A 26,216-nucleotide genomic window follows, 5' to 3' on the forward strand; every position below is an offset into this window, starting at 1 on the left:
TTTATTCAAAAGTACTTCTCTCTTCTACAGAGAATATTGTGAACATTAATTTTATTGGTTTTAAAGTAAAAACATTTTGTTTGATTGGTACACTGGACTTAGGTCAGTGTGGTAGAACATATCTATAAACAATATGAACGGAAAGCAAGGTAATAGATTGTTTACATTTTTCTTGGAGATTTTCCCAGGCTTAGCCTGGCAGAAATCTTTCTCTTTTTCTCTCTGACTGAACTGAGAATATCTACACCCTCGCCTCAGGGGTGGCATCCTGGGTGTTGTCACTTGACCCTGACTGTATTTTAACCCACTGAACCTGGTGTTTCATGGGCTTACCCCACCCTCAACAGATCAAGACTGTGGCCATCACTTTAAACAAGAGATATTGCAATTGCAACAATTAACTCACTTCACTCTGTTCTTATCCTTTCTCTCTTTTCCCTCTGTATTTGCTTAAGTGGTATCTTCTTACTTTGCTGCATTTCTATAGATGATAATAGCCAAAATGGTTACATACCTCCTTTCCATTGCAACCAAACTGATCTAAATAAACCTTCCAGATATACTAGCCACTCAAGTGTGGTTTCACTCTCACCTGCCTCTTCTTCTATTAGCAAGAACCTCAGCTACCCTTGCCTTCAGAGGACAGTTATAACAATTATGAAACACCACCACAAACCAATATATTTTTTCCTCCATGATTCAGAATAGGTAATGTTCTGTAAAGAAATTCAGCAAAGCATATAAGCAAAATACTAAATTAATAACTCAAGAATGGTCTGTGGCTGTTTCTATAATCAACTCCCTAAAACCTCAAGAACAAGAAAGGAAAAATAGAAGAAAAGAAAAAATAGTAATTATGAGTACATTATCATCTACTCTTCAGAAATACCTACTAAAGTAAAGCCCTCATGTTATTTTAAGTAAAAATCAGGTTTTAAGAAATTCCACAATATTAAAAAAAAAGTGCACATTACACTTCAGATGGAATTGAGACTAAAAAGTAATTGTGTGACTTTTTGTATAAATCAGAAAAAACCTGAACAACATCAAAAGATATTTGTTTTTAATGAGTTAAGGTCCAGACATCAGCTACATAAACTTTTGGTAATCTAAAGACTCACCTAATTTAAATGCATGAGGAAAAAATACCATACCTGAAAAAGATATTTTAAAGTCTACTTAAAGCCCTGAAAGCAATTACTCTGTTCTATGCATGGGTGAGACACAAAGGGACTGGAAAATCTCCAGGTAAGCAACACCCCAAGGCAGAACTCCAGCCTCTGTGCCTTCAACTTGCAGCTCCAGGGATAGGAACAAGTGTAAGTGGTGTGAGCTGAATGATACTTTTATCTCTTCCCAGTGTCTATGTAGCCCTTTGGGAGGTGTGCATTTGTCCTCTAATCTCATCCAAATACATTTCCAGAAATGAAACTGCAGAGCATGAAAACTAAACAGGCAGTGCACTAGGAAAAATATACTTATTCTTCAGCCATCTGTTACTAAGAATATAAATGATGAACACTTGGATATTCAGCTATTTTCAATATTCTTCCTTCCCACAACATAGTAATTACATTAAATATTTACCTTTACTAGTAATCAGTATTTTTAAAGTGCTACATTCATGACCCTAGAAGTGTATTCTGTTATTTTGGTTTTAAACCGGTTTTGACAGTCACAAAATAAAACTTGATTTTAAGAAGTAAGGCATACTCCAAAATATAAATGGAATAAAGTGGGTTTGGAATAGTCAAACCAAGTAAATTGCAATTCATACATATGTACATCTGCATGACTCTGGAATGGAAGAAAAAGAGAGGTTCAACTACCACTATTTGCAAAAAGATCTATAAATATATCTAGAAGAAAATTTGATTATCTATCCAAACAAAATTCATAGACCTTTAGCGAGTCTGACTCAACATAATCTAGACACATTTCATGCATTTCACACTGAACAATGTGGCAGAGTGACGTCATTGTTAGAGGATGAAGATGTGTGCAGGCAATAACCAACCACAAAAACAAACATCAGGTCATCTCATAAGACAGTGCTTCAGATGAGAAAATACCAGCATTCCTGAGGACTATACAGCATATGTATTTGGGGACTTCAGAGACCAATAAATATTATTTTATGCAGATCCCCTGCATAAAATGAATGGAAATATCCATCTTTCTATAGACTCTCACTGGTGGGATTTGCTTGACAAGAATGCAATGGGAAGACAGAGAAATAATGCAAACAAGTCTGGCTTATTTTAGGTGTCCTGCCTTTTCACTTTTCATCTCATCCCTTTAAATGCTTCTTACTTGCTGTTCTCATTGCCTGCATCTTTGCATGCTACCTCCAGCCACTCTTTGTAAACAATAATTCCTTTTTAGTTCCTGGAAGTTTTTATCCTTGCTTCTCTCTGGCAATGACATTTCTTCACACTGCTCCCATCTTATTGCCATCCCATTCTCTTTTTACAAGTATTCCTCTTTTGTTCACTCAACCTTTGTGCTTCCTCAGAGGTCCTTACCTCAGTGCCTGGATGCAGAGGAGAAGCAGAGGAGGAGCAGCCTCTGCTTTCAGCATTATTAGAGCCTGTGACTGTCAGGAGACAGAACACACAATGCGCATGCAGTCCACGTGTTTACTGAACAGGTTTAAACTGAAAGTTCACAATAACATTCAGGTTTTTTGTTTTGTTTGTAGTTTTGTGTTTGTTTTAAATTAGTAGAATCACAATACAGAAATAAACTTCTCACAACTTCCCCTGCCAAGTTTCAAATCTTGGCTCCTAACACTTTTATAAACCATTTTTAATGAAGTCAGTCTTCCTTCTAATATAAACTTTTTTTTTTGCTTTAAAGATTAAGGTATCAGGCATAGCTGAATCATAAAAAGTAAATAAGATTTCTGTTTCTAACGCATTTCTTATCCCACTAGAAGCAAAGAGTTTTACCAAGTGCCTTAGTATTTATTATCACAGGCTTCCAATTGCCATCAGAACTCATACTAGTTTAGGGAAAGTTTTCCAAAAGGATGGTCCTTTGATCCTTCTTCCTATTGTCTCTCACATTTTCCTTTAAATTTTATTCTGATCTTAGAGAATATTTTTTGTTCTTAAAAAAAACCCCAATATTGTTTTGTCAACACTCTGTTAACCTATAACAAACTTACCCTTGCTTTTGCATCAGAGCTATGCTATGATACACTCGTGCTTCCTCTACAGTCCCTGCCCCATTCAGATCAATCTCTTATGGAAACCTCGAAAGAATTAAGGTGTCAAACACACTAGATCTAAGGATAGTAAAGAATTAATGTAGAAGGGATACATAGTCATCTGAACACTCATCATTTACTGAAATTCAGTAGTTTAACATGCAAATCCATGGTAACAACAAAGAGTCTAGGATGCTTCTATAGTCCTCAAAATGAGATGTATTCAGTAATATTATGAGTAGTTTAGTAAAGAACTGTGAAAGATGGGACAAAATCTTGTTCTGATGCAACTTCAAGTAACTTTTAACATGGTGTTACAATATGTAGATGCTTCAGTATAAAAGAACAGAAAAAACTTGCATCTTGAAATCAGATAAACTACAGTAATAATTTAAAAAATAATCTTCCCTATGTATAAAATATTTTTAAGCAAGCAACATTTGAGTATTTTTTAAAATAACCTTTAAACCAACAATGTTAGAAGAGAGATCAGAGGTGTTTGTGTTTCAGTTTACTATTTCCACTAAAATACGAAATGCATTTATTTAGGAAACCTGTCCATGAAACTCAAATCAATTAGTTGCATCAAAAGAAGTCCATGTCACATACTGTGTGTAGAGGTGCATAGAATATACAAGCACAAAACATGAACCATCAAGAGCATCCAACACCTCCCAAAGCAGATGACATATCAGCATGCTGGCACACTCAGTGGCAAACCCTTTTCTTGCCGGGTAGACTTTATCATGGAAGAGCTGCAGAATATTCATTGGTTCCAAATCCTACAATCATCCAACAACACTCTATTACTACAAAGAGGTCAGAACTTACGCTTTATGTTCACTGAACTAAAGCAACCATAGAAAATCTTACCATGCTTATTTGTCCAATAAGTTTTCTTTGAGTATTATACTCTTCAGGCATGAGCAAAATTACAAATATCTCCACCTAGTATGCTTCCATAAAGAAAATTACCAGAGCTGTGGGGATTTGCTGTCCTAAAGCCTACAGGGGCTATTCCCTACAGGGGGATTTACCAAGTATATTTATGGGAGTTAACAGGAGTTAAAGGCAGTATTAATATCCTCACACTGCATGAGAGAGTTGGCACATCATGTTCAGTCCCACATAATCTGATACATCTAAGATGACTATTCAATGACACTGTACCTCAAGATTTGCACGGATGATCAAAATTTGGATTTTGGATCATAATTTTTGGTATTAACAAAGCTAATTCCTTCTCCTTTAAACACACTAAGTTTAAAAGTAAAAAATATGACAAGCATGCTAAATTTGGCAATGAGCGCAGGGAGCACAGATGGTGTCCCTCTATTTTGCAGCACTCGAAATTATCACTAGGTACTGTGTTGCTATAATTTTTACAGAGGTTCACGTGTGAGCTGTGGCTCATACATCAGGTATCCCAGCCACCTTTTCTTTGCAAAGGCATTAACTTGTAGACTTTCCTGCCATGTCTCTGCATTTAGAGATAAATTGCTACAAGTCAGCTCTGACTGTACTACAAATCTTAACAAGAAACTCTGTTCCCAATTTGTTTGCATTGTAACCTATGTTAAAGCATGATAACATTCAGCAAGACAAACTACATCATATTATAGATTGCCAACAAATTAGCAGTAGAAGTCTTCAAAATTTTGACCTTTCTCTTCCAATGATTTTTAAAGTAACTAGTGATTAGATAGTATAATCATATCTACTAGTATATCAAGCACCTCTATTTTTCATTTATTTACTTTTCCTTCTATTTATTTTGAAGACCTCAATCTTGTTTCCTCGTTTAGCTCAGCTGAATAGTCCAAATCCAACAAAGCATTTGAAACTGTGCTTAAATTTAAATAATTACATAAATTGCTAAATTAGTCCACAAGTGAAGGACAAGAATAAAGCTACCTGAATAGGTCTGCTCACCTGCTTGTGTGGATCAGCCCTGAAATGTTAACCCTTTGCAGAAGCAAGCCTCTAAGAATACTGAGGCTTCCCACCAACATCACTTACCTCCATGCTCACCAGGCATGGACTGCCCCTATCTGCCCTGGTCTTTGTTTGAGACAGCTCCATTCCAGTGAGGAATACCTTTGTATCACTTGAATCCCAGTGCTAAAACGTTAGGAGTGATGGATGCATCTGTGTGCAGCTATACTTGCATGATTTCAAAGACTTCAGAACTTATAACATGAGATAATATTTTAAGTAATGAGAAACAATAACAATTAACAATTTCTTAGCCAGTATAGACATTTTTGCTTTTGCTGATCTCAAATATACTTGGTAATTTCTTTTTTTAAACAGTGCCATAATTCCATCATTCAAGTATTTCAGTGCACTAGATCTTCAATATCACTCTTATAATTCTAGAATGTGTATTTGCCAGAAAAAGACCTCAGAATGTTTTATATGATGCAGTTGCATGATGAAAATATTACTATGTACCTTTAATTAAATAACACAGTATTTGCATACCATAAAGCACACAGAATAGGAGTAAAACAATGAGGATAAAAATCCACTCAATTGAAAAATTGATACAATAAGGTTCTCCAATGCAGACAGAAAAAACTCGCTTTATCACTAACAATTTAAACACCAATTTACTGAGTTTATTAGCCATGAGGAAAAACAGAAGAAAATATAAAAACCAGTTACCACTGTAACCATAATTTCACCACAATTAATAATATAAAATGCAGAATTCAATGAGGTAGTGCAAATACAGATGCCATTCACACACATTTCTCACGACTTTGAAAAGAACCTTTGATATTACTTACCTTTGCTGAATTTTTGCTTCCTATGCATTGGTGATTTGTGGGAGAAAGAGGAACATAAAAGCTTTAGATTGGCAACTGTTAAGATTTATCATTATTCCTAATGTATTAGGAAAATCTCAAAAAAGCAAAATTTTGAATTAATGACTAAACTGAAGGAGAATAATAGCTACTTGGTTTTATCTTTTTTTTTTTTTTAAGGCATGATTACCACCTCCTTCTCAAGTTCAGAAAAATGGGTCAAAAATGTTATCAAGTCCTAATCTTATTTCAAACAACATAAATCTTTTCTATTAGTACATTATACCATAAGGGAAAAAAATCTCAGAACCTAGTTTTTTATCAGTGAAGAAAATCATTCACTAGTCAAACAAAATAGAGTACAGGTTTGCACAGTCAGTCATATTTCCCTTCAGTTTTCTGAGAGAGGAAGTCCTCTGGAACACACCTTTTTTGTTGTGTTTGCACTCTGTTTTACTATGGTAGGCAAGGCACTGTGTACGTCTGCAAATGAACTATCAGGAAATATCAGTATTCCAGCTATGGCAATTCCATCTCTAAACAAGATCTAGTTTCTTAAAAATGCACAACAGATTTGTGGAACACTGGCAAACGACTGGGCTTACCCAGCAATACAAACTTCTAATACCTTGAAGTATTCTGTTAACCAGAGGTGGTTCTGCCCATCTCAGGCATTGGAGGTCTGCATCTCCCGGTGTTTACAAGATTCTTGGTAAATGTCCAACTTATTCACCATTTCAAATCATTGAAACTACAATTATTGTTTGCCTTCCACATGATTTACCATATAAAATAAGAATTTTATCTTAAAGATTTAATTAACAAATCAGAGTCAATACATATATTCAACTTACTATTTGTCACCTTTGAGATACTAATCTGTGCTCTGCCAAGCATTTTCTCCCAGACATATAAAATAACGTGATTAAAAAACTTCCCAGGATAAAAAAACAGACAAATGAAAAAGAAAAACTCTCAGAAATATTTGTGCTGGACTACAGAAGCAGAACAAGACTGTAAAAGAATGGGATCAGTCACAAGTAAGAGCTTCAACAGGCTTTTTGAGCAACAGAACAAAGAAGCCTCAGCATAGTGTGTTCATTTGTCTTCCTTAGAAATTGATCTGTCACTATGCCTGCTTTACACTTTTATCTGATTGCAGATAACAAACATTGCATTCTCTTCATTTCATGAGATTTGGCTGAAAAACTGTGATGTCAAGATTCCTAAGACTTCCTTCGAAGAAAGAAAAGTTAAAACAACACAGACTGTGTAGTATTAGAACAGTGATTTCCTGAGCAGTACAAGTCTTTTCATGAAACACTGTGAAGCAGTAGTATTGGATAATTTTTGTCCAGAACTGCACAAGGGAACCAGCTGGAAAAAACGGTCAGCATGGGAAACAGAAAAATTTTGTATCATCTTGGCTCCTGTGGAATTCATTAAATCTCCACAACTAGCCAAATGTCTGCAGACAGAACTGTGCATGCACTTGGATCCTACTCTCCCAAAAAAGAAAAGCACCATCTTATCCCACTGAACTAAGGAACAGCATTCCATGCTCAGAAAAATATGTGTAGGGTGGAAAATAATTTGTGTGCAAGAAAACATAGCAAGAGTTTTCTCTCATTTAAGTTCCTCTTAAAATTGACTTAAATGAGTAGTATGTGATGTGAACTTTATTTGTTCGTTCTATGGACATGCAGCAGAACTAACACAGTCATACAAAGGTCAGATTTAGAGTTAGGACCTATTAAAAGTCTTCCTGTCTTTCAAGGCTAAACACAAAGAAAAACTTATTTTAAATTACTAACTATTACACAACGAATAAAGAAATACATACCCAAACCTTCTGATTCAAACAGGCAGGTATCATCCACACCTACATCTCTGCACCAGGCTAAGAAATTTGCTGTGTTGTCCCGTGCAAAAAAAGACCCTGAAGGAGCATTGGCTTTGCATGGAATTTTCCGAACTGGTAAGGCCTGAAAAACAGGAATTCTTTATTTAGCTAAATTATATATGCTATCATAATACTTAAGTATTATGAAATCACTACACAAGTTTTGCATAGATGGGTAACTCCCACCAACTTATTTCCTTGGCCATTAAAAAATTCAGAGTAAAGAAGCATGAGAAGTGAATTTAACAGCATGAAGTTCTTAACTAAAAACTATTTCCAAAAGTCCACACACTGAAGTTGAGAGCTGAACCAATATTAGTTACTTCTTAGGAATATTAATAACTACAGGCTTTGGATTTAGTGTTTGGTCTAGTTTGCTGAATTAAAAAAAAAAAAAATACTATAAAGACAGACTTTAAACTAGGAGCTGAACTTTCTCACAATTAAGGGTGAATTACTTTCAGTTCTATGTTAGGAGATAATCACAGTGTACAGGAATGGATCTTGAGGCCCAAAGACTACAGACACTTCAGAAAGGTCACTGTCTCCTGTTTAACAGCACCCAGAAGTCCCCAGTGCACAACACAGGCCTGTAAATCTAGCTGGGACAAAGTCAAAGTCTATAGAGACAGGTTCTCCCTGTACCAGAGTAGTTCCATTTACATGATTTCAGTATCAGAAAGGATGCTACTGATACAGCATCAATATCTGTATCAAACAGAGTAATTACCACAACAATCCTACTGCCTGTATTGGTAGGTTTACTGAGACACATAAAAAGTAAGTCCTTAGCATTTAGTTCTCAATTAAGGCTTTTTTTCCTCAAATAAAAAATAGCTGTACTACATGGCCAAGTGAAGGCAGAAAACAAAACATTGCTATGTAACTTTAAGGATCCCTAAATCATGGAGGAATTCAGACCTTATGTTGATTTGAATGCACTGTTTTACCAATGCTAATGTATGAAATTTTTTCCTCTGTCTGGAGTCAGTAGTTACTCAACCAAAAGTGAGCTAAGAGGTAGCAAACTGTAAATATGGTTTCTCTACTCATTCCTAGCTTAAATTTAATGGAAATGGGGAGAGCGGGTGTAGGACACAGGAGTAGGCTTTCCCTTACAACAGCTTCTAGCAGTATAATAATATCAGTATTAAACACAGCTTAATAGGAGTTTAAATATTATACATATTATACATGTGACAGCAGCAATGAAATGGCAGAATATGCCTACATGCACTGAGCTACTCACTGCTATCTACCCATAAGCCAAATAAACTGAAAATAGAACAACTGCAGGCTTAATCTGCATTGTACTTATCAGTATGTCAATGGAGACTAACAGATTGTCTCAGATATATCAATGTGTCTCAGAGATTTATGCAATTAAATCTATTCCTCAAATCACCATCTAGCTTTCATTCCCCCATGATTTTTATACAATTACTCAATATACATTTCCGTGTTTTGGAAAAATTAACTTATGGTTCAAGCTATTTGCAAGGACATATTATTTTTTCTATAATTTATATAAAACACCGACCAATTTTGCATGTTATTTTAAACAAAAAAAATCTTATCTTATGCCACAGATACCATATCACTTCCTGGGCCATCCTGGAACAAGGGGGGGAAAGCAAGAAGGAAGTAGGGAAGTAAAACCAACTCTTCTCTAATGCAGAATAAATGAAAAAAAGTACATTACATGAATTATTAAGGTATTTTCATTCCTTCAAGTCTTGCCGATTAATCTGTGGTTTTTAGTGTTTCAGTGGAATCAGAAACACTCAGTACTTTAACTCCATCTTGTCAGTAGGTGCAAAGAGGTGCCATTTCATAGCCCTCTATCAATCCAGTTCCATAAAACATCCACTGTACATACATCATACTTGATCATATTCTCACTGAAGCAAATTATCAGCAGCTCTAAATTGGTTTAACAACAATAAAATCAAACAGAATAAAATTCTTTATAAATTCTTATAAATTCTTTATAAACTTTATAAATCTCTCCTTGGATCAGATTATCTGAAGCGGTACAGGGATGTTAACTGAGTTAACAGTCAACCTAAGGGGGCCAAATAAATGGTATCTGACACTACCATACTCTTTGTAATTTTTGATTTATTACGATAAATTAAAAGCACAAATTCTGGATCATCTATTATGGATGAACAGCACTGTGACAGGAACAAGATACCAAAAAGCCAGCTCCAGTACTCCTGGTACTTGCAGACTTATGCATAAGAACTTCAGAGAGCATAGAAAGGAGATAAGGGTACAGTTACTTTATGTGTGAGAGCAGACCTGCAGTGTCAGACCATATCACCTGTCACTTCCCTCTTCAGTTCTCACCTCTGGATTTTTCCACAGTGTCCATGTTCTCAGGCTTGCCTTTGCAGAAAACTAGCGAGTCTCCTCCAAGAAAAAACCTTCTGTTTGTAATGGCAGGAACAGCACAGAAGAGCTAGTGACATCATACTGGGTTTGTTGCTTGCACACAGATCTGTACCTTTAAACTGCTTTGTGCTGAGACAACCACAATAAATAGCCTATATCCTTTCAAGTCCTGCTAAGGATACTGAACACTGTTCTGGAAGTCTGTAATAAACCACTTAGATAACCTTAGAACTAATGAACAACAGAAAACAACAAAAACAACTCCACCAAACCGTGAGAACCCCGGGCTTGGTCTGGCATCTCATGTGCTGGAAAAGTCTCCTCCAACCCGTGCTTCCAAAGAAAAACTCCGCAGGCTCTTGTTCCGTCTCAAGGCAGTTTATTGCAAGTTATCTAAAAGATTTTCTTCTGGAGCTGCTGTGGTTTGCTCACAGCTCAGGCAGAGGCACACACACACCCTGACATCCTCTCTGACTCCCGACTGCTTCTTCTCTCCCCGCCCAGGGCTGCTGCTGTCTTTTATATGAGATATTACGTATTACACGTTTACAGTTTTCCCCAATACCTACTACCTATATTACAAGGTGCTTTTCTACTCTAAACCAATCTGTGAGTGCCAACATCACCAAGAACATGGAGGCAAGGAAGAAGGAGAAAGAACAGGATCAGCCCACTTTCCTCCATCTTAGAACTTCTGACCCCCATGTACAAAGTAAAATCCCCCCTGTACAATACTAAGAAAATTTCTCCTCTGTTTTGTAACTACTTTTACTATACTATCTAACCCTTTGTGACTGCTTGTTACACCTTCAAAGCTGGTAACTCATTCCATGGCTCAAACTTAAAATCACAGCTGTTTCCAGCTGCCTGCCAGGATCTAAAACGCTTCTGACCAAGGCCTAGAACCTCCAAAAATGTCTGAGGGACATTTTGAGTTACAAGACCAAACAAAAACCCAAAGTAAACAACACAAAAAAGAAATTGTTCTGTGTGACTGGTGGCTGCCATTTGGCATTCAGAGGAGGTGCAGGCTCAGTGGGGGCACAGCCCCTCTGCTCTCCGGGCCTGAGCCCAGCAGCTGGAAGAAGCCTCCAGCACTGCTGCTGAGAGCAGCACTGCAGTGTGACACTCCAGCAGTGCGACACTCCAGCAGTGCAGAGCAGATGGAGCAAGGATCCAGCATTGCTCCCAAGAGCAGCACTGCAGTGTGACACTCCAGCAGTGCAGAGCACCTGCAGCAAGGACCCAGCACTGCTCCCAAGAGCAGCACTGCAGCGTGACACTCCAGCAGCGCAGAGCAGCTGGAGCAAGGACCCAGCACTGCTGCTGAGAGCAGTACTGCAGCATGACACTCCAGCAGTGCAGAGCAGCTGGATCAAGGACCCAGCACTGCTGCTGAGAGCAGTACTGCAGCATGACACTCCAGCAGTGCAGAGCACCTGGAGCAAGGACCCAGCATTGCTCCCGAGAGCAGTACTGCAGTGTGACACTCCAGCAGTGCGACACTCCAGCAGTGCAGAGCAGCTGGAGCTAGAACCCAGCACTGCTGCTGAGAGCAGCACTGCAGTGTGACACTCCAGCAGTGCGACACTCCAGCAGTGCAGAGCACCTGGAGCAAGGACCCAGCACTGCTGCTGAGAGCAGTACTGCAGTGTGACACTCCAGCAGTGCAGAGCAGCTGGAGCTAGAACCCAGCACTGCTGCTGAGAGCAGTACTGCAGCGTGACACTCCAGCAGTGCAGAGCACCTGGAGCAAGGACCCAGCATTGCTCCCGAGAGCAGCACTGCAGTGTGACACTCCAGCAGTGCGACACTCCAGCAGTGCAGAGCAGCTGGAGCAAGGACCCAGCACTGCTCCAAGAGCAGCACTGCAGCGTGACACTCCAGCAGTGCAGAGCAGCTGGAGCAAGGACCCAGCATGGGGAACCTGCAGGGTCTCTCTTCCAGGAGCCATGGGGAAGGCATCGCAATGCCTGGCAGGAATGCAGCAACCCCAGCGACCCTTGGGTCCCTGCTGCTCCCCAGTGCTAACTACACATTCATAAATCTTCTTCCAAATATTCTGTATATTTTGATTTATGTGTATTGCACTGACCGAACGTAGAATTTCTTTCAAGAAGAGCAATTCAGAACAGATGGTGTATGTGTCAGTAATCACCTGAAATTTCATACTTATAAATTACAATTCTTTGCCTGCCTTGACAACTAAGACTTTTAAACACATCATTTAACCTAGCTTCACTAGGAAGCTTAGACATTCATGGAACTTACAACATTACAATGTCTTTCAAAAGCACATTTTTGGTAGTAAGAGCTACTCACAGCAAATAGTAAGAGTCTAGGTACAGAACATCACACTTAACTAAACAAATCTGTGATATTCTTAATTTCAGAGTGACAGAAAAAATGTTTGATTAACATATGTCCTAAACAGCTCAGAAGTGACAAACAACCACATGTAAGAACAAGACATTGCTGTGAAAAACAGCTACATAATTTAAGGACCAAAAAGACCACAAAAGTTTTCAGTCATTTTCTGGAGCAAATACTACACAGAAAAATATCCCTGACATTGCACGATCTCACTAAAATATATAAAAGTTTCATCCCATTTCCCATAGTATTAGGGTCTTGCTGCAGAGAACACCCTCTCTTCTATTCAGTAATAGCCCTACCAGGTTTATCACACAAATTATATGGAAATACTCATATTTTCTAACCACCTACTAAATTTTCCTACCACCTCTTAAACAGAAGTCTACTTTTTTTAATATTTCCAAAACTGTCACTGTACTGCTCATACTATAACACATGAAAGCTTTTATTCAAGAAAGGTTTCATGCACAAATATTTTTTACCGAGTTGTATAAATGGCCTGACTATTTTAAAAGTGCTTTCTAACAGATCATTCTGAAATAATTAGGTTTCCACATGGCAAAACTGACTTTTGTTGACATAGTATAGTATAACCACAGTTGCTTTGAAGCAGCAGTGGCCGCAATTACTCCTATCAAGTATCAGGAAAACAATTCCCCAGTCACACTCCTTTTACAATCTTGTCTTGTTGACGTGCATGCATGTGGTTTAATACAGGATGTGAAAGTGTGAGTGAAACATATGATGCAATCCTGGAAAAATGCTGTCAGGTTCACTTCTAAATCCAACAGGGACTCTCTTACATCGATGCTCTGAAATCACATGGAAAAATGTATTTTTTGTACTGCTTTTTCAAAACGAGTTCACAAACACATGCTAAAATCCCCATTTATTTATGGCAGACTGAGGCTTGACCCATATTTTGAAGATTGTTCATCACATTTCCCTCTTTGAAAAGAGGATTTCAGGACATTTTGAATTATCACTTATGCTTGAATAAAAAGAAAAAGATGGGCAATTTGTCTGCTATGAAAGAGGGTTGAAGTTCCTATGTACTCATAGGAAAAATTTGCTTTTATCTCCTGATGACCTACATTAAACAAAATGGGGGGTGTGGGGGGGAAATTATGCTATGCAGTATCTAACTGCTGTGGTATCAGTTACGTGAGCATAAATTCCTACTGAAATGTGATTTTATCAGCTGGATAGAATATGTATCTATTTCAAAACTTTGTATCATTTGCCTTTTGACTTGGTTCTGTGGCCAATACCAATTCTTTTCCTCCTTCAACACTTTCCACACTTTGCTCAAGTGTTCTTAAACAACTGGACCAATGGTCAAAAGAATGTGCTAAATGCACGTATAAAACAAAATATGGAAATACATACATAGAATTTAAAATTAAGCATTTCCCACTGAAAAAAAAACAAACTACAACAAGAAATATAAATCCCTTAGCCGTCCAAAAGCTACAAAAGAGAAGTTAAACCCCATGGCAAATTTAGAAAACAGAAACTCAACAAGGAAGTTTTGAAGGCTTAGAAGACACACAAAAAAAAGCCAAACTTTTCTACAGACATAGAACTAAGAACAACTTTTAGATTGATGAAAAATAATATTGAACATGCAACAAAGCAAGCACCCCTAAGCAATTCACTTAACAAGCAGCAAAACATTGTCCTTCAGAGAAATATGGTCTTTACATTGTCATATCTTGTCATTTTAATGGAATAGGAGATTGGATTTCAATCCAATCCAGTTTACAGATCATATGTTAACCAGATTTTTGCCCTATATAATTTATACCCTATACAATAACCACAGAGACCATCAAAAGCCAAAAATCACTCATTATCAACTTTCTAGATTCTAAGAAAGCATTTGTGAATACTTTGGAATCCTTAACATATTCACAATAGGTCAATAAAAATAATTAACATCACCAAGGCTTTAGAGTAATATACAAACTTCAACATTCAAATAAATGCAGGACTAAATTAATGCTTTAACCATGTTATTAAGTGTCAAAGTAGAACACATTCTTCGATGTGGCATTAATGTTAGCTTCTTAAAAGCAAATGTATATGGAAAATAAACTTAATTTAACAATATAATTTTAAAAGTTAAACATTTTTAATGCATTTTTTCTTCTAAGTTCTCTGTCCAAGACACAGCTTAGTCATCACACAGCAAAATATTGGTTACTTAAAAAAGATATTGTTAATAGTAATGAAAAACTAGTTCCACAGAAACAATGCAGCTTTTACTTCTAACAGGGTGCCAAAAGGCCAAGGAATGCGAGACTATTCAATCCACAGACAATGCACTGCAATGCACTGTGATATCCAGAAGTAAAAAACATCAGAAAGCAGCAAGGCAGACACTTCATTCACCAGCTACATCACGTTTCATCACTTGACTAATAAGTCATTTAAAAGTAGTCTCAGGATATGTGCATTTCAGCACATCAAGGCCAAGTCCCAATGTCAGAACCCAAAGACCATCTCTCAGAGGCACATTGAGGCCAAGTCCCAATGTCAGAACCCAAAGACCATCTCTCAGAGGCACATTGAGGCCAAGTCCCAATGTCAGAACCCAAAGACCATCTCTCAGAGACACATCGAGGCCAAGTCCCAATGTCAGAACCCAAAGACCATCTCTCAGAGACACATCGAGGCCAAGTCCCAACGAGGGCCATCTCTCAGAGGCTGGCTAGTCCAGGATGGCACACAGAGATCCACAAGCAGGAGTCCTGCACTGTGAGCACAACTCATGGAGGCTCACAACAGAAAGCCCACCTGAAGAGATGTCAGATACTGCTCCTTCCCACTCCATCTGTGTAATTCAGGGTGGCATTAGGTCACTATAGTCCAAAGACTTGGGGAGGTCAAGAAATTGTCTTTTAAAACTTCTAGATATCTATGTCTGCAACATATCTATGCCTACTGACAAGTTCACTTCTATCAACAGTCTTTCAAAATATCGAAGAAGTAATTTGCAAACTCCAGGCATGTATACAACAAAAATTAAAAGGCATTACTGCTACTCTCTGAAACTGCCAGCAGGTCAAATGCAAAAATCAATGGTGGTTTGTTTTTTTTTTCTAATGCTATAATAGCATTAATACACTGACTAAAATTAGATAGCATTCAAGAGAGAGACTTCAAATTTTTTAAGTGTATTAAAGATTTTATAAACAGAGACAACAAGAGAGAGACACTAGGGTAAGCCATGGCAAAGGCCTCCCTACAGTATCCATGAAAAGAGGGATTGAGTAGCTCATTCACATTCAATAAATGGTCTGTGTTTTTTCCTCAGATCTCCGGGTTTCAGAATTAACATTTAGATGGGGATTTTTTAAATTGGAATTTCATAACAGGCTTCTTCAATAATATTTTATGAGAACAGAATGCAGCAATTCTCACAGTTGCTCTTTCAGAGGGCAACTATACCTTTTCCTTGGTAGATGACCCTGAGCTTTTTCCCATCACAATGTCAGAACTCAGAGCTGAATTACCAAAGAGTTACTTGAAGAAGACGGAAGAATCCTAGTTTCTGAATTTCCCTCATTTTTATTAAAATTAAATGAGAAAAAAATGGGAGGATTGCAATTAACAGGAGAATTGCATTTGTTTTGTGGCCTTATCACACAGTACGACTTAACATGCCAATAAGTACCAAATATTCCATGAGATGTGAAAGTATTTCCATGACATAGAAACGGTGAAATCTGGGTGGATTTTCAAGGGCCATATTTTTAAAAACATCTTATTCCTAAAAGGAACATGATTATCTCAAAATTAAGCATAAAACACACTAAATTTTGGCAAAAGCAACTAATTTTAGTAATAGCAATTTCAAAATCATTTTACCCCTAATTATTCCAGAAGAATCCAAGCTAAGGAAAATGATTCAAAAAAATTCTAACTAAATGGTTGAAGTTCACCAAAACACATTAGAAGTTCTAAAATTTCTTATTGAAAAATGTTTCCATAATTTCACTGACAGTGTGGTCAAATACCATATTACTTTGATCTGTGGAATCATAGTGAATAGCCCTTCAATGTCAGTTTAAATAACAAATGTAAGAAGCTATTCAAATTCCTTGATATAAAGCTGTATTACCATTATGCCTCCTCTTCCTCTTCCACCTGTTTTTCTCCCAGTGATCAATCTCACATTTTGTGACATTCTGAAGTGCAAGACAAGGTGAGGGTTTTCCAGCCCTTTTCTGTAAGATCAGTTCCAAATGGTGCATTACCTCCCTTGAGACAAATGTCAAGGAAGACTCTGAAATATCTAGACAGTCTAAAGAAATACAGAATTTTTTGAGATGCTTTATCTGTTTGCTTTTTAAATTTTCAGATATTAAACAAAGATAAAATTTTTATGCAGATGCTAAAAACATTCAGGAAGAATTTAGCATGTACCTCTCTGCAGGTAAATCTGATGCTCCAAAGGCCTGGATGTTAATTTTTGAGAAAAAATTGCATCTTTGTCTTTATGATAAAGAATCTGAATTTCTGTAAGATTTCCAATTAAAAACCACAAGGAAACTGCTAAAGCCCAGTAGTAAGTGTAGAACTTAAAAACTTCCATTATTTGAAAAACATGGTGGACTGTTTATCTATAAAACAAAATTTCTAAATCAGCCTCAAGTTAAGAGCAAAGCTTTACTGTGTACTTGAAGCATTTGGGGCTGATTTACATAAATAAACACAAATTTGAATATTTATCTGTCTTGGTTTGACAAGACAGGAGTCTGTGAAGGAGGGCAAAAAGCCTCCTGTGCAATGGAGAAGGTAAACCCCCTCCCTCCGAATTACTAGGATTTTTAAATTAAAAGGCTCTCAGGCAAAGATATGGGAATGGGAGTAACAATTCTTTACTAGGAGAAAACTAGATAACAATTTAAAAAGGCAAATGCAATCAGTACAAACAAAACTAGTGATAAAGTCCACAACCTTAGGATTCGGGGTGTTGGCAGCAGTCCGGTTGAAATGATAGCTGCTCCTCTTGCAGTGGCTGATGAATTGCAGCTGCAGTGATGATCTTTAGAAGGGTATAGTTTTCTCTGAAGATCTGGAGGCAGTTGGTCCGGTCTTCCTCTGCGCCGGGACCGCCTCCGAGCTCCGCCGCCACCGCCTCACCGGGCTCCGACCGCTTCTCTGGGAGTCCTGCCGAAGGAGCTGCTTCTCTGGGAATCCCGCAAAGAGAGAGCTGCTCTGTCTCCCAAAAGGTACCCCTTTATCCAAAAAAAGAGTGCTTGGCTTCCCCCTCTGGGTGGAGCATCTCACAATGGGATGGTGTTACATTACCAGCCCTGCATTGAATCAGTCAATGGCCCATTAACAAACCATTACCTCTTCGGAGCAAACCATCGTTCTTGGAAGAGATAACAAACCTGCCCAACCTCCAACAGATGGCAAATAGAATACAAGCTTATCTTACAACCCAGGACATTATCAAAATGAACAAATTAAAAATAATTACGGTAGTTGTAAATTGATGTCTATGCCTCAAAGGGACTTTGTTTTCTTCTTCTGCATTGTAGTCATTACTTATGTTCACCATTCCCATTGCTTCAGACATAGTGGCTTATGTTGGTTCAGGAGTCACTATTGGGAATTGCATCAAATTCTGTAGTTCTTCCTTATTCATTATTACCAAAGAACTGCTACCACTGACTTAGACCTAAGAATTGCACAGTAAACTGGAGACAATTGGTCTAAATTATGTTGTTTTCTCAAGCTATACGGCAATTTCCATGCAAGTCTCTGCCACACTACTGTTCCAGACTATTCCTAGTAGTCTAAATAAAAAGCCAAATAGAAAGATCTGTTACAAAGATGTCTGCAGTTTGCTTTAAATACTTAACAAAATAAGTAATAGGAACATTACAATGCATTTCATATAAGAGGCAAAATCTAAAAAAATCTAAAAAGCTAATCTAAAAATGGCTGTTTCTAAATTTCTCGCAGAAAATATGTCATCCCTGTCTTTAATACATGTATTGAAGTAATGGCAAAAATGTTATGAAAACCTCCAGGTTTAACATAAATTTTATAAAGTGTGTTAATTATTAGCATTCCATACAAAGTCAATGTTAATTATAAATCTCTGGGAAAAAAACTTGGTGTTCTCTCATTAAATTATGCTATCAAAACTTGGTCCTCATGACCTGATTTGCAGTCTGAATCATTATATTTTCCAAAGCTGGAGCTACCAAGTAGCTAAATACTTAAATCTACCCTGCTTTTTCCCTGACAATTAGCTTCTGATGCAAATTCTTGTTGTTTCTGCAATGTTAAACAGGAGCAGAGAGAGGCATGCAGGAGAATCACGGGAAAGGGCAAGGCCAGTTCACATCCACTGTTCTTCAGCCAAACAAGGGAACAAAGCATGCCTTCCCAAGGACAAGAAGCACCAGTGAGAAGAAGAATCCAGAGGCACATGATGTCTTGGTGCTGCCTCCAGGATTTTATAGCTCTGCTTCCAACACAGTGCATGGCTTGAAGTGCATTTCAAACCTTTTTAAGTAGTTCTTCAATGTATTCACCTGGAACATGCCAAGCAGACAAACACATAATATCCTGGAATTTTTCAGAAATGTGCTTTCATAGTCTGATGGGCAACACCACTCTATCATACCATGCCATCCTCCTGCAGGCATAAACTTTAGTTGTAGGAGTATTTGCTGAGGCGTAGAAGGTTTGTGCATGTGACCTATTGCTGACAAATCCTACAATATCTGCAAGAAAACTGGTAGCAACCCAGCTGAACGAGCAAGCTATTGACATGTCTGAGAAACACACAAAGAGGTCTCTAACAACCACCTTTACAGTCTTATGGAAATTATCCCTTCTAGCACTTGTGAATCATTTTGCAAGATTATTCTTTTCCTCTCACATCCACATCAGTCTGCCACTAGAAAGATTAATACACAAAAAGACAATGCTGTAGTTTTTTAATCCTCCCAAGTAACTGAGAGCCATATCTATCATGCATATAATTAGAATTGTCTCCATCAGCTTTCATTGCAAAATAAGTTGAGAAAGTACAAGTGTGCAGAAAAGCAAATTGCTGCTGCAGACCATAAAGGATCTGTTCATAGGCTAGCAATTAATGCAGCCCCATTGATGAAACACATCTGCAGAGTCAGATTGGTAACTCACAGAGTTACCAATTGGTAACTCACAGTGAACCTGGTGTCACTGATGCAGCTGACCTTTCCTCACCCTGGGCACACAGGCTCAAGGCACCAAGGTTATAGAACACCACACATTCATCCCATCTGTAGGACACAGATAATCTGGAGAAATTGAAGCCTACAGTATAAATAAAACCACCATGTTCATTAGATAAGACTTTCAGCTTGGCCATCTGAGGTCTAAGAGCAAGATCCAGATTCCAGATCTAATTCTGAATAATTGGTACAGATGCTTTTAATTGTAACTCTTAAAATGCGTAACATGACTCTCAAAGATAATTCATTTTCAACCTGCTTCATGAAGACATTGTTTTAAGTGGAGTGTTTGTAAATATATCAGCAGTTTCAAGGATGGTGGCAGTTTCAAGGATGACAGGTATTACTGTGCCCTGTCAACAGAAATGGTAACAACAATTAACACAATTTATTTATGTTTATTTAAAAATCTTTATTACCGGTCTTACTAAACTAAGCCAAACCAAATCAAACATGGACTCTGTGCATACTGCACATGTCTTAATGCTCTGGATTTATTTGTACAGCTGTGAAATTCTCAAATTAACTATCTGTCAGTAAAATAGTGACAGGAGACTGTGCAGAAGAAATCCAAGTCAGTGGGAGAAAATCACAAAATGGCATAGAGCAACATTAATTACTTTTATGGAATACCTGCTGCTATAAGAGTAAGTTTGTAGTTTCAAGACTGTACTCCATTAGCACCAGCACAGGTATGATCAACAACTTACTACTACACAAATCTTGAGCATTTATTAAGATTGATGCCAGTCATCTGCTTGTCATTTCATAAATGCACATTATTAGATTTATGACTCTAAAAATCTCCAGAAAGAGGAAAAAAATATTTCTTAGAAATATTTTGTCACACTGCCCTCCCTGTTTAAAAAAACTATTTTCATCTAAGACTCAAAAAATTTTATCTGCTTGTAGCAAAGGATCAGATACAACATCAATGCTTTCAGAATTATCAGGTTTTGAAGCATGGTTTAACTGCTTAACAATGAAATACACTGTGTTCTGGGATTTGCAAAAGAATCCTATGACCTAACATCTTCTGAAATGAAAATTTTTAAATGCTTCCTATTTAGAAACTGAAATGCTTTTAATATCTTATTACTGAGTATTAACCAATCAAACAGCAAAGTAGTGAGAGCCATGGAAGCCACAGAGTACCTATTATGATATCCAAAGGTGCTTATTATGGCATTAGGCTCACAATAGCAACGTGCAGAGACTGCCTAAATAGCACCAGAGGCTGCCAAACTCCTGTACTCTAGAGTCCACATCACTCTCCTGAAAAAAAAAAAAATCAAAGTGGAGTGTGGCCCAGGTGGTATTTTTAGATGCAGGGATTCAGTCCTAGAAAGGCTTTATACAGGAAAAAAAAAGAATCAAAATATAATTCAAAATAATTTCTTTGACGTTTGACTCCTGTGATAGAAGTCCACCAGCACAACCAGCAGGGTATTCATCCCCAAAAATCAATAACACACAGAACCTCTGAGTGACCCTGATGCTTTCTCAAGTTCTAATACTTTTCAGCTATAGGGACTTCCTCCTCTGGGTGGGGTTTCTGTGCATTCATCCTTCCAAGATCTCTCTTCCAATACCTTATTCAGTATTTACTTTTAATTTTTTTCAATTTAAACATTCCTGGACAAGAATCTTCCAACTTAGATGTAAACAAGGTCCCCCTTTTCCTTGTTTGGCTTCCACCAGATTCCTTCAATGTCACATAGCTTTTGTATAGAATCTGACCATTTACCACACCATTCGTGATTTTGCAAATTCCATCACACACTCTTCTTCCCACACTCAAGCATCCTAACCTATCCAGTCACTCATAAAAGCAACTCCATTATTTCCTTCATGCATAAAATGTTATGCCTTTTTGCCTGCCTCTGACTCTTAAAGAAAGAAGACAACTTCTTTATCACAATCCATTTAATCTCCTTTTCAGTCTCTTAAAGCACTGTCCCCAAGTCACATTACCATTAGATTCCTTTGTATTTTGAAAATGTCCCCAGTATCCACAAGTGTTTCCACATGACAAAAAAAGGAAGTGTTGATATCAACATGACAATCTTCCTTCCAGGTTTGGAAAATACAGTATTTTGGGAACTTTTTTGACCTCTGTTTTCCCAATTTATGCCACATTCAAAATAACTGATGCTGGCCTAGGGGATTCCTGAAATCTGGAGGAAGGTCAATGCTCACTAACAAGAAAGGGAATTATATAGTTTAGTTAACAAACTAACTGCTAAACTGACATTGACTTGAGACTTATTGCACATGCTATTAAACCAGAAGCAATAGGATTTAACCTCTGACATTTTGTAGAGTATTGCAATATGAATTTAGGGAATTATGGCACAAAACAAAAAACTGATGAGTCAGTACATGTAATACTAGCTTTAATGCCTTCTTAAATCTGCTGCTATTGTTGCTAAACTGGCCAGACAGCCCCAAAGAGCTGCACAATGAATTCATGATCAATCAGAGCAGGATATATAATCTTTCTTTAAGACAAAACTCAACCCAAAATATTATATGAAGCTTTTCCATAAGAACAAGTTCACATAGAAGGTAAGACTTTGCTTATGAAAACAGACCGGGTCTTCAAGCTTGTGGAAGGCTTAGTTCAGATTACACACACTGACTCCATTAACCATATCCTTATCATGCATCCTCACTCAGATGCAAGCTGGTGCAGCAAGCAAACTGATCCTTCTGGCTCATTTTATATCAGCTGCTTCTAGCTAAAAAATGTGAAGTTACATAACAGATAAAAAAGTTAGTTATCTATTTTGACAGAGGCTGAACTCAACGGAAATCAGTGGCTTCCCCCAGCTGCCAGTGAAGTCATCAGAACACCTTGGTGAAAGAATATCTTTCTGTTATCCTGTGCAGAGCAAAGTTCAAATGGCTTCAAAATTCCACATATATTATTAATAAAATGTGGAGGATTGTGGAATTCTTTCTATGCTAAATTTCATACAGCATTATCTCCTCATAAATGGTCTTGGCACCAGAAAGTCAGATTTCTCACTGTGAAGACTAGTCCTATTGCCCGAGAGTGCTATACAGGGAATTAAAATTTGAAAGGATTAATAGCTCCCTAATGGTATACAATGATACAAATCTATTATTCTGCCATTTCTTTGAATTCTTACTAAGTATGAAATAACATACATTGAGAAAATAGCAGTGAGGTAGATTTTTTTCCCTTTAAATGCATTGTCAGTTGTACCAGCCTGATAAATAACGACCAACAAATTTAAATAATGACCACATATGGGACTGCAAATGCCTAATTGCCTTCTAATGGAACTTAGAACACAAAAAAACAGGACAAGTACCTCTTCTTTCTGCCTAGCTAGTTCCTAGGCTCAATAAAAAAGACTGCCCTATGTGTTTTCTCACTTAAAAACTCCATGACACTTAGGTGAGACAAGCCAGACCATATTGTGAAGAGGAACTCCAAAGTCACCCAAGACTTCTACTAAAGAAGTAATTATAATCTGAACAAGGAAATATGACAGACAATTATTTTTTTCTATAACAACAATTATGCATGTGGAACCAAGAAAAACAACTTACACAGGTGCAACTGACACAAGACTCTGTTCTCAGACCAGCTGATAAAATTTGTCATGCCCTAATTTCTGCTACAGGCAAGTTATGAAACATCAAGAACAGAAAATGCATTATGTGATTTCTGTTCTTGGCCTCTTTTTTATCTGTTCTTTATTTTCCTGTTTTAGCTTTCAAGGAAGATGTACCTGAATGCAACCAGAAAAATAAGAACAGTTTCACATCGAATGTGCTAATGTGTCAACCATTTAATTCTACTTTCCCAAGAAATGAACTTGCTGCACTCTCGAATGTTTCCCAGTAAGACTGTCCCATGAGAATAGTTTAAATTAAAGCAAGGTTGTGTTCAAACAAGTGCTTAAACGGATCCTTCCAAAACTCCTAAGTATCCTTTTAAGTTTCACATTTTCCATGTAATTCCTTCAACTCTTTACTGAAACCCCTCCCAGTACACCAAAAGTATCTTTAAACTCAAGGCACCAAATCTAACTATAGAGTTTCATTATTGGTCTCCCTAGAGCTGCTCTGAGAGGAGAAGATACCTTCCCACAGCTACTTAATATTTCCCTTGAAAATAAATAGAAGTATCATATTTTCACTATGGCCTACCACATCCCACTGCTAGATCTGGTTTATTCTTATTCTCCACATACTACAAGTACTTTTTGAGAAACTGCTTTGCATAGATACTTAAATAAATACCAGATAAGCATTATTTCCATCACTTTCATATTGCAATTTTTCTACACAGAGCAGTTACCTTCCCATCCATTTGCAGAATCTCCACATATAAAATCTCTTAACTGTTAAAAAAAACCCTCAGTACCAAAATGTTTGAATACATCAGACACTAATATTAAATGCTAGAGTGTTGAGCAACACTTACTTTGCCAGGCTTGTTTGCATCAAAGCTGTTTTCTTTAAATTTCTCCTGCAGGGTCTCAGCTAACCGGCAAAGCAAGGCACCATTATCCAATTTCTCCATAAAGGTTTCTGCTGTTATTTCGCTACCTGAACATCAAACAGAAAGTTAACATGACAGAGAGCACACAACGGTATAGAGTGCATTTGTGTAAAAAGAGAACTAAAAAAAAAACTGAAAAAAGCTCAAAGTGAAAAACTGGCATTACTTTGAATAGTTTATGAATAAGCTCAATACTACTATACTGGTAGATATACAGCAAATTATAAAAAAAACTCCATGCTTTCTTTGGGAAGGCATGTGATATTTGAAAAATAGTTGTAGCATATCCAACCCCGTGTATTTCACTTTACCTATGAAGACCCAGTGCTTTTAACGTAATGTTTTAAAAGGGAGAGTACAGCAGGAAAATGGTTTACACCAGTGTGCATGTGTAGCTATAGCATGAATCGGTAAGAGTTGATTTTGTAACAGAAGTAGAAAAACATGTCAAAAAGGAAAGTATTTTTAGCTGACTCTTAAATATTGATCCTGCAAGGAAATAGACAAGATAGTGACTGCAATGCTCCTGTGAATGTTCTTTTTCAGAAGTAAAGTTAGGTACATAACAAAATAATGGAGAGTAAAATTTTATGTCATACAACCACTTGCCACATGGATCAAAACTTTCACTAAAAGAAGAAAACTGAAACACACTGCTTTTAAATTATGTAAATTCATATATCATGCTATATGACAGTGCTTCAGCTGCCAGGAACCATCCTCTCTTCTACAGCAGGCCTTCCATAACACACAACCTTACATAACAGTGTAATTACATCCCCCTGGAAGAGGGGATTATGTGTTTTTCACACTTCTACTGAAAAATTTCCCTTTACTTTGGACACTATGTTGATGAGCTGCTGTGTTTTTTCAGCCCCTTTAACTTCCACTCACATCAAGAGAATATCAAGGAATAATTCTTGCTCTTCCAGTTATGACAGAATTTTTTCCTCTCCAGTATTTAAATATACTATTTAGAAAATAATACTACAAACTCATTTTTCATAGGCTGTTACACAGCATGCATTAGCAAAAATAATCTAATGTGCCAAAAAAGAAAAAAGAAGAATATTTAAAAACTGAAGTGAGACTGGTTCCTCATCCCATCCACATCCACTCCTGCTTCCATGAGATGTCTGGAAACTGAAAATATTAATCAGTTTAGAACAGGTTCACTGCAACTTTTTGTCAAACAAAATAGGAAAAGTAAAGCTTTCCCATATCTTTTTACTAAGAAGAGAGGGGGGAAAAATAACATTAAAAGTAACAAAAATGAAGTATATACATTAGTACTGAACATCTTGCTGATGCATTGTAACCTGATACTCCATGTCACAATACTGAAGATAGCAGCACTATAAAGTAATATGATTTAAAAATGCTATAGGAAAGCTGATTTCTCTAGGCCCTTGTCTGAAAGCTTTGAGATACTAAAGTATCTTTTGGGCAAAACCAAAAATATTAGTCTTTTCAGTTTGGTAAGTTAAGATAAAAACAATAAAGATTATTGCAGCAAACCATCCTCAGATACAGCACACTTCTGGTTTTCACTGAAGCTAATTTTTTTTCTAACATTTTTTACTTCAGAAATATCTTTTTAACATGAAGATTTCCTTTTTTTTAGTCCCACTTAATTCTATTTGCCATGTAGCCCACTTTATAGCTCCTGTATGCATAAGTGACTTCTCCAGGGCAAAAAGCATGAGTAGCACTGCAGACATGCAGAGTTATC

General features: G+C 37.2%; 1 protein-coding gene across 1 annotated transcript in view; it reads right to left on the reverse strand.

Annotated features, from left to right (window-relative positions):
* GAS2 (growth arrest specific 2) overlaps positions 1-26,216 on the reverse strand; it is an 84,429-nt gene that overhangs the window by 42,739 nt on the left and 15,474 nt on the right. The window contains exons 3-4 of the mRNA XM_021528539.3: positions 24,407-24,531; positions 7,865-8,006 (exon numbers count right to left, since the gene is read on the reverse strand). Of these exons, the coding sequence (XP_021384214.1) occupies positions 7,865-8,006; positions 24,407-24,531 (267 nt within the window). The remainder of the gene's footprint in view (positions 1-7,864; positions 8,007-24,406; positions 24,532-26,216) is intronic.

This window comes from Lonchura striata, chromosome 6, assembly GCF_046129695.1.
Source record: "Lonchura striata isolate bLonStr1 chromosome 6, bLonStr1.mat, whole genome shotgun sequence".
Lineage (NCBI taxonomy): Eukaryota > Metazoa > Chordata > Aves > Passeriformes > Estrildidae > Lonchura > Lonchura striata.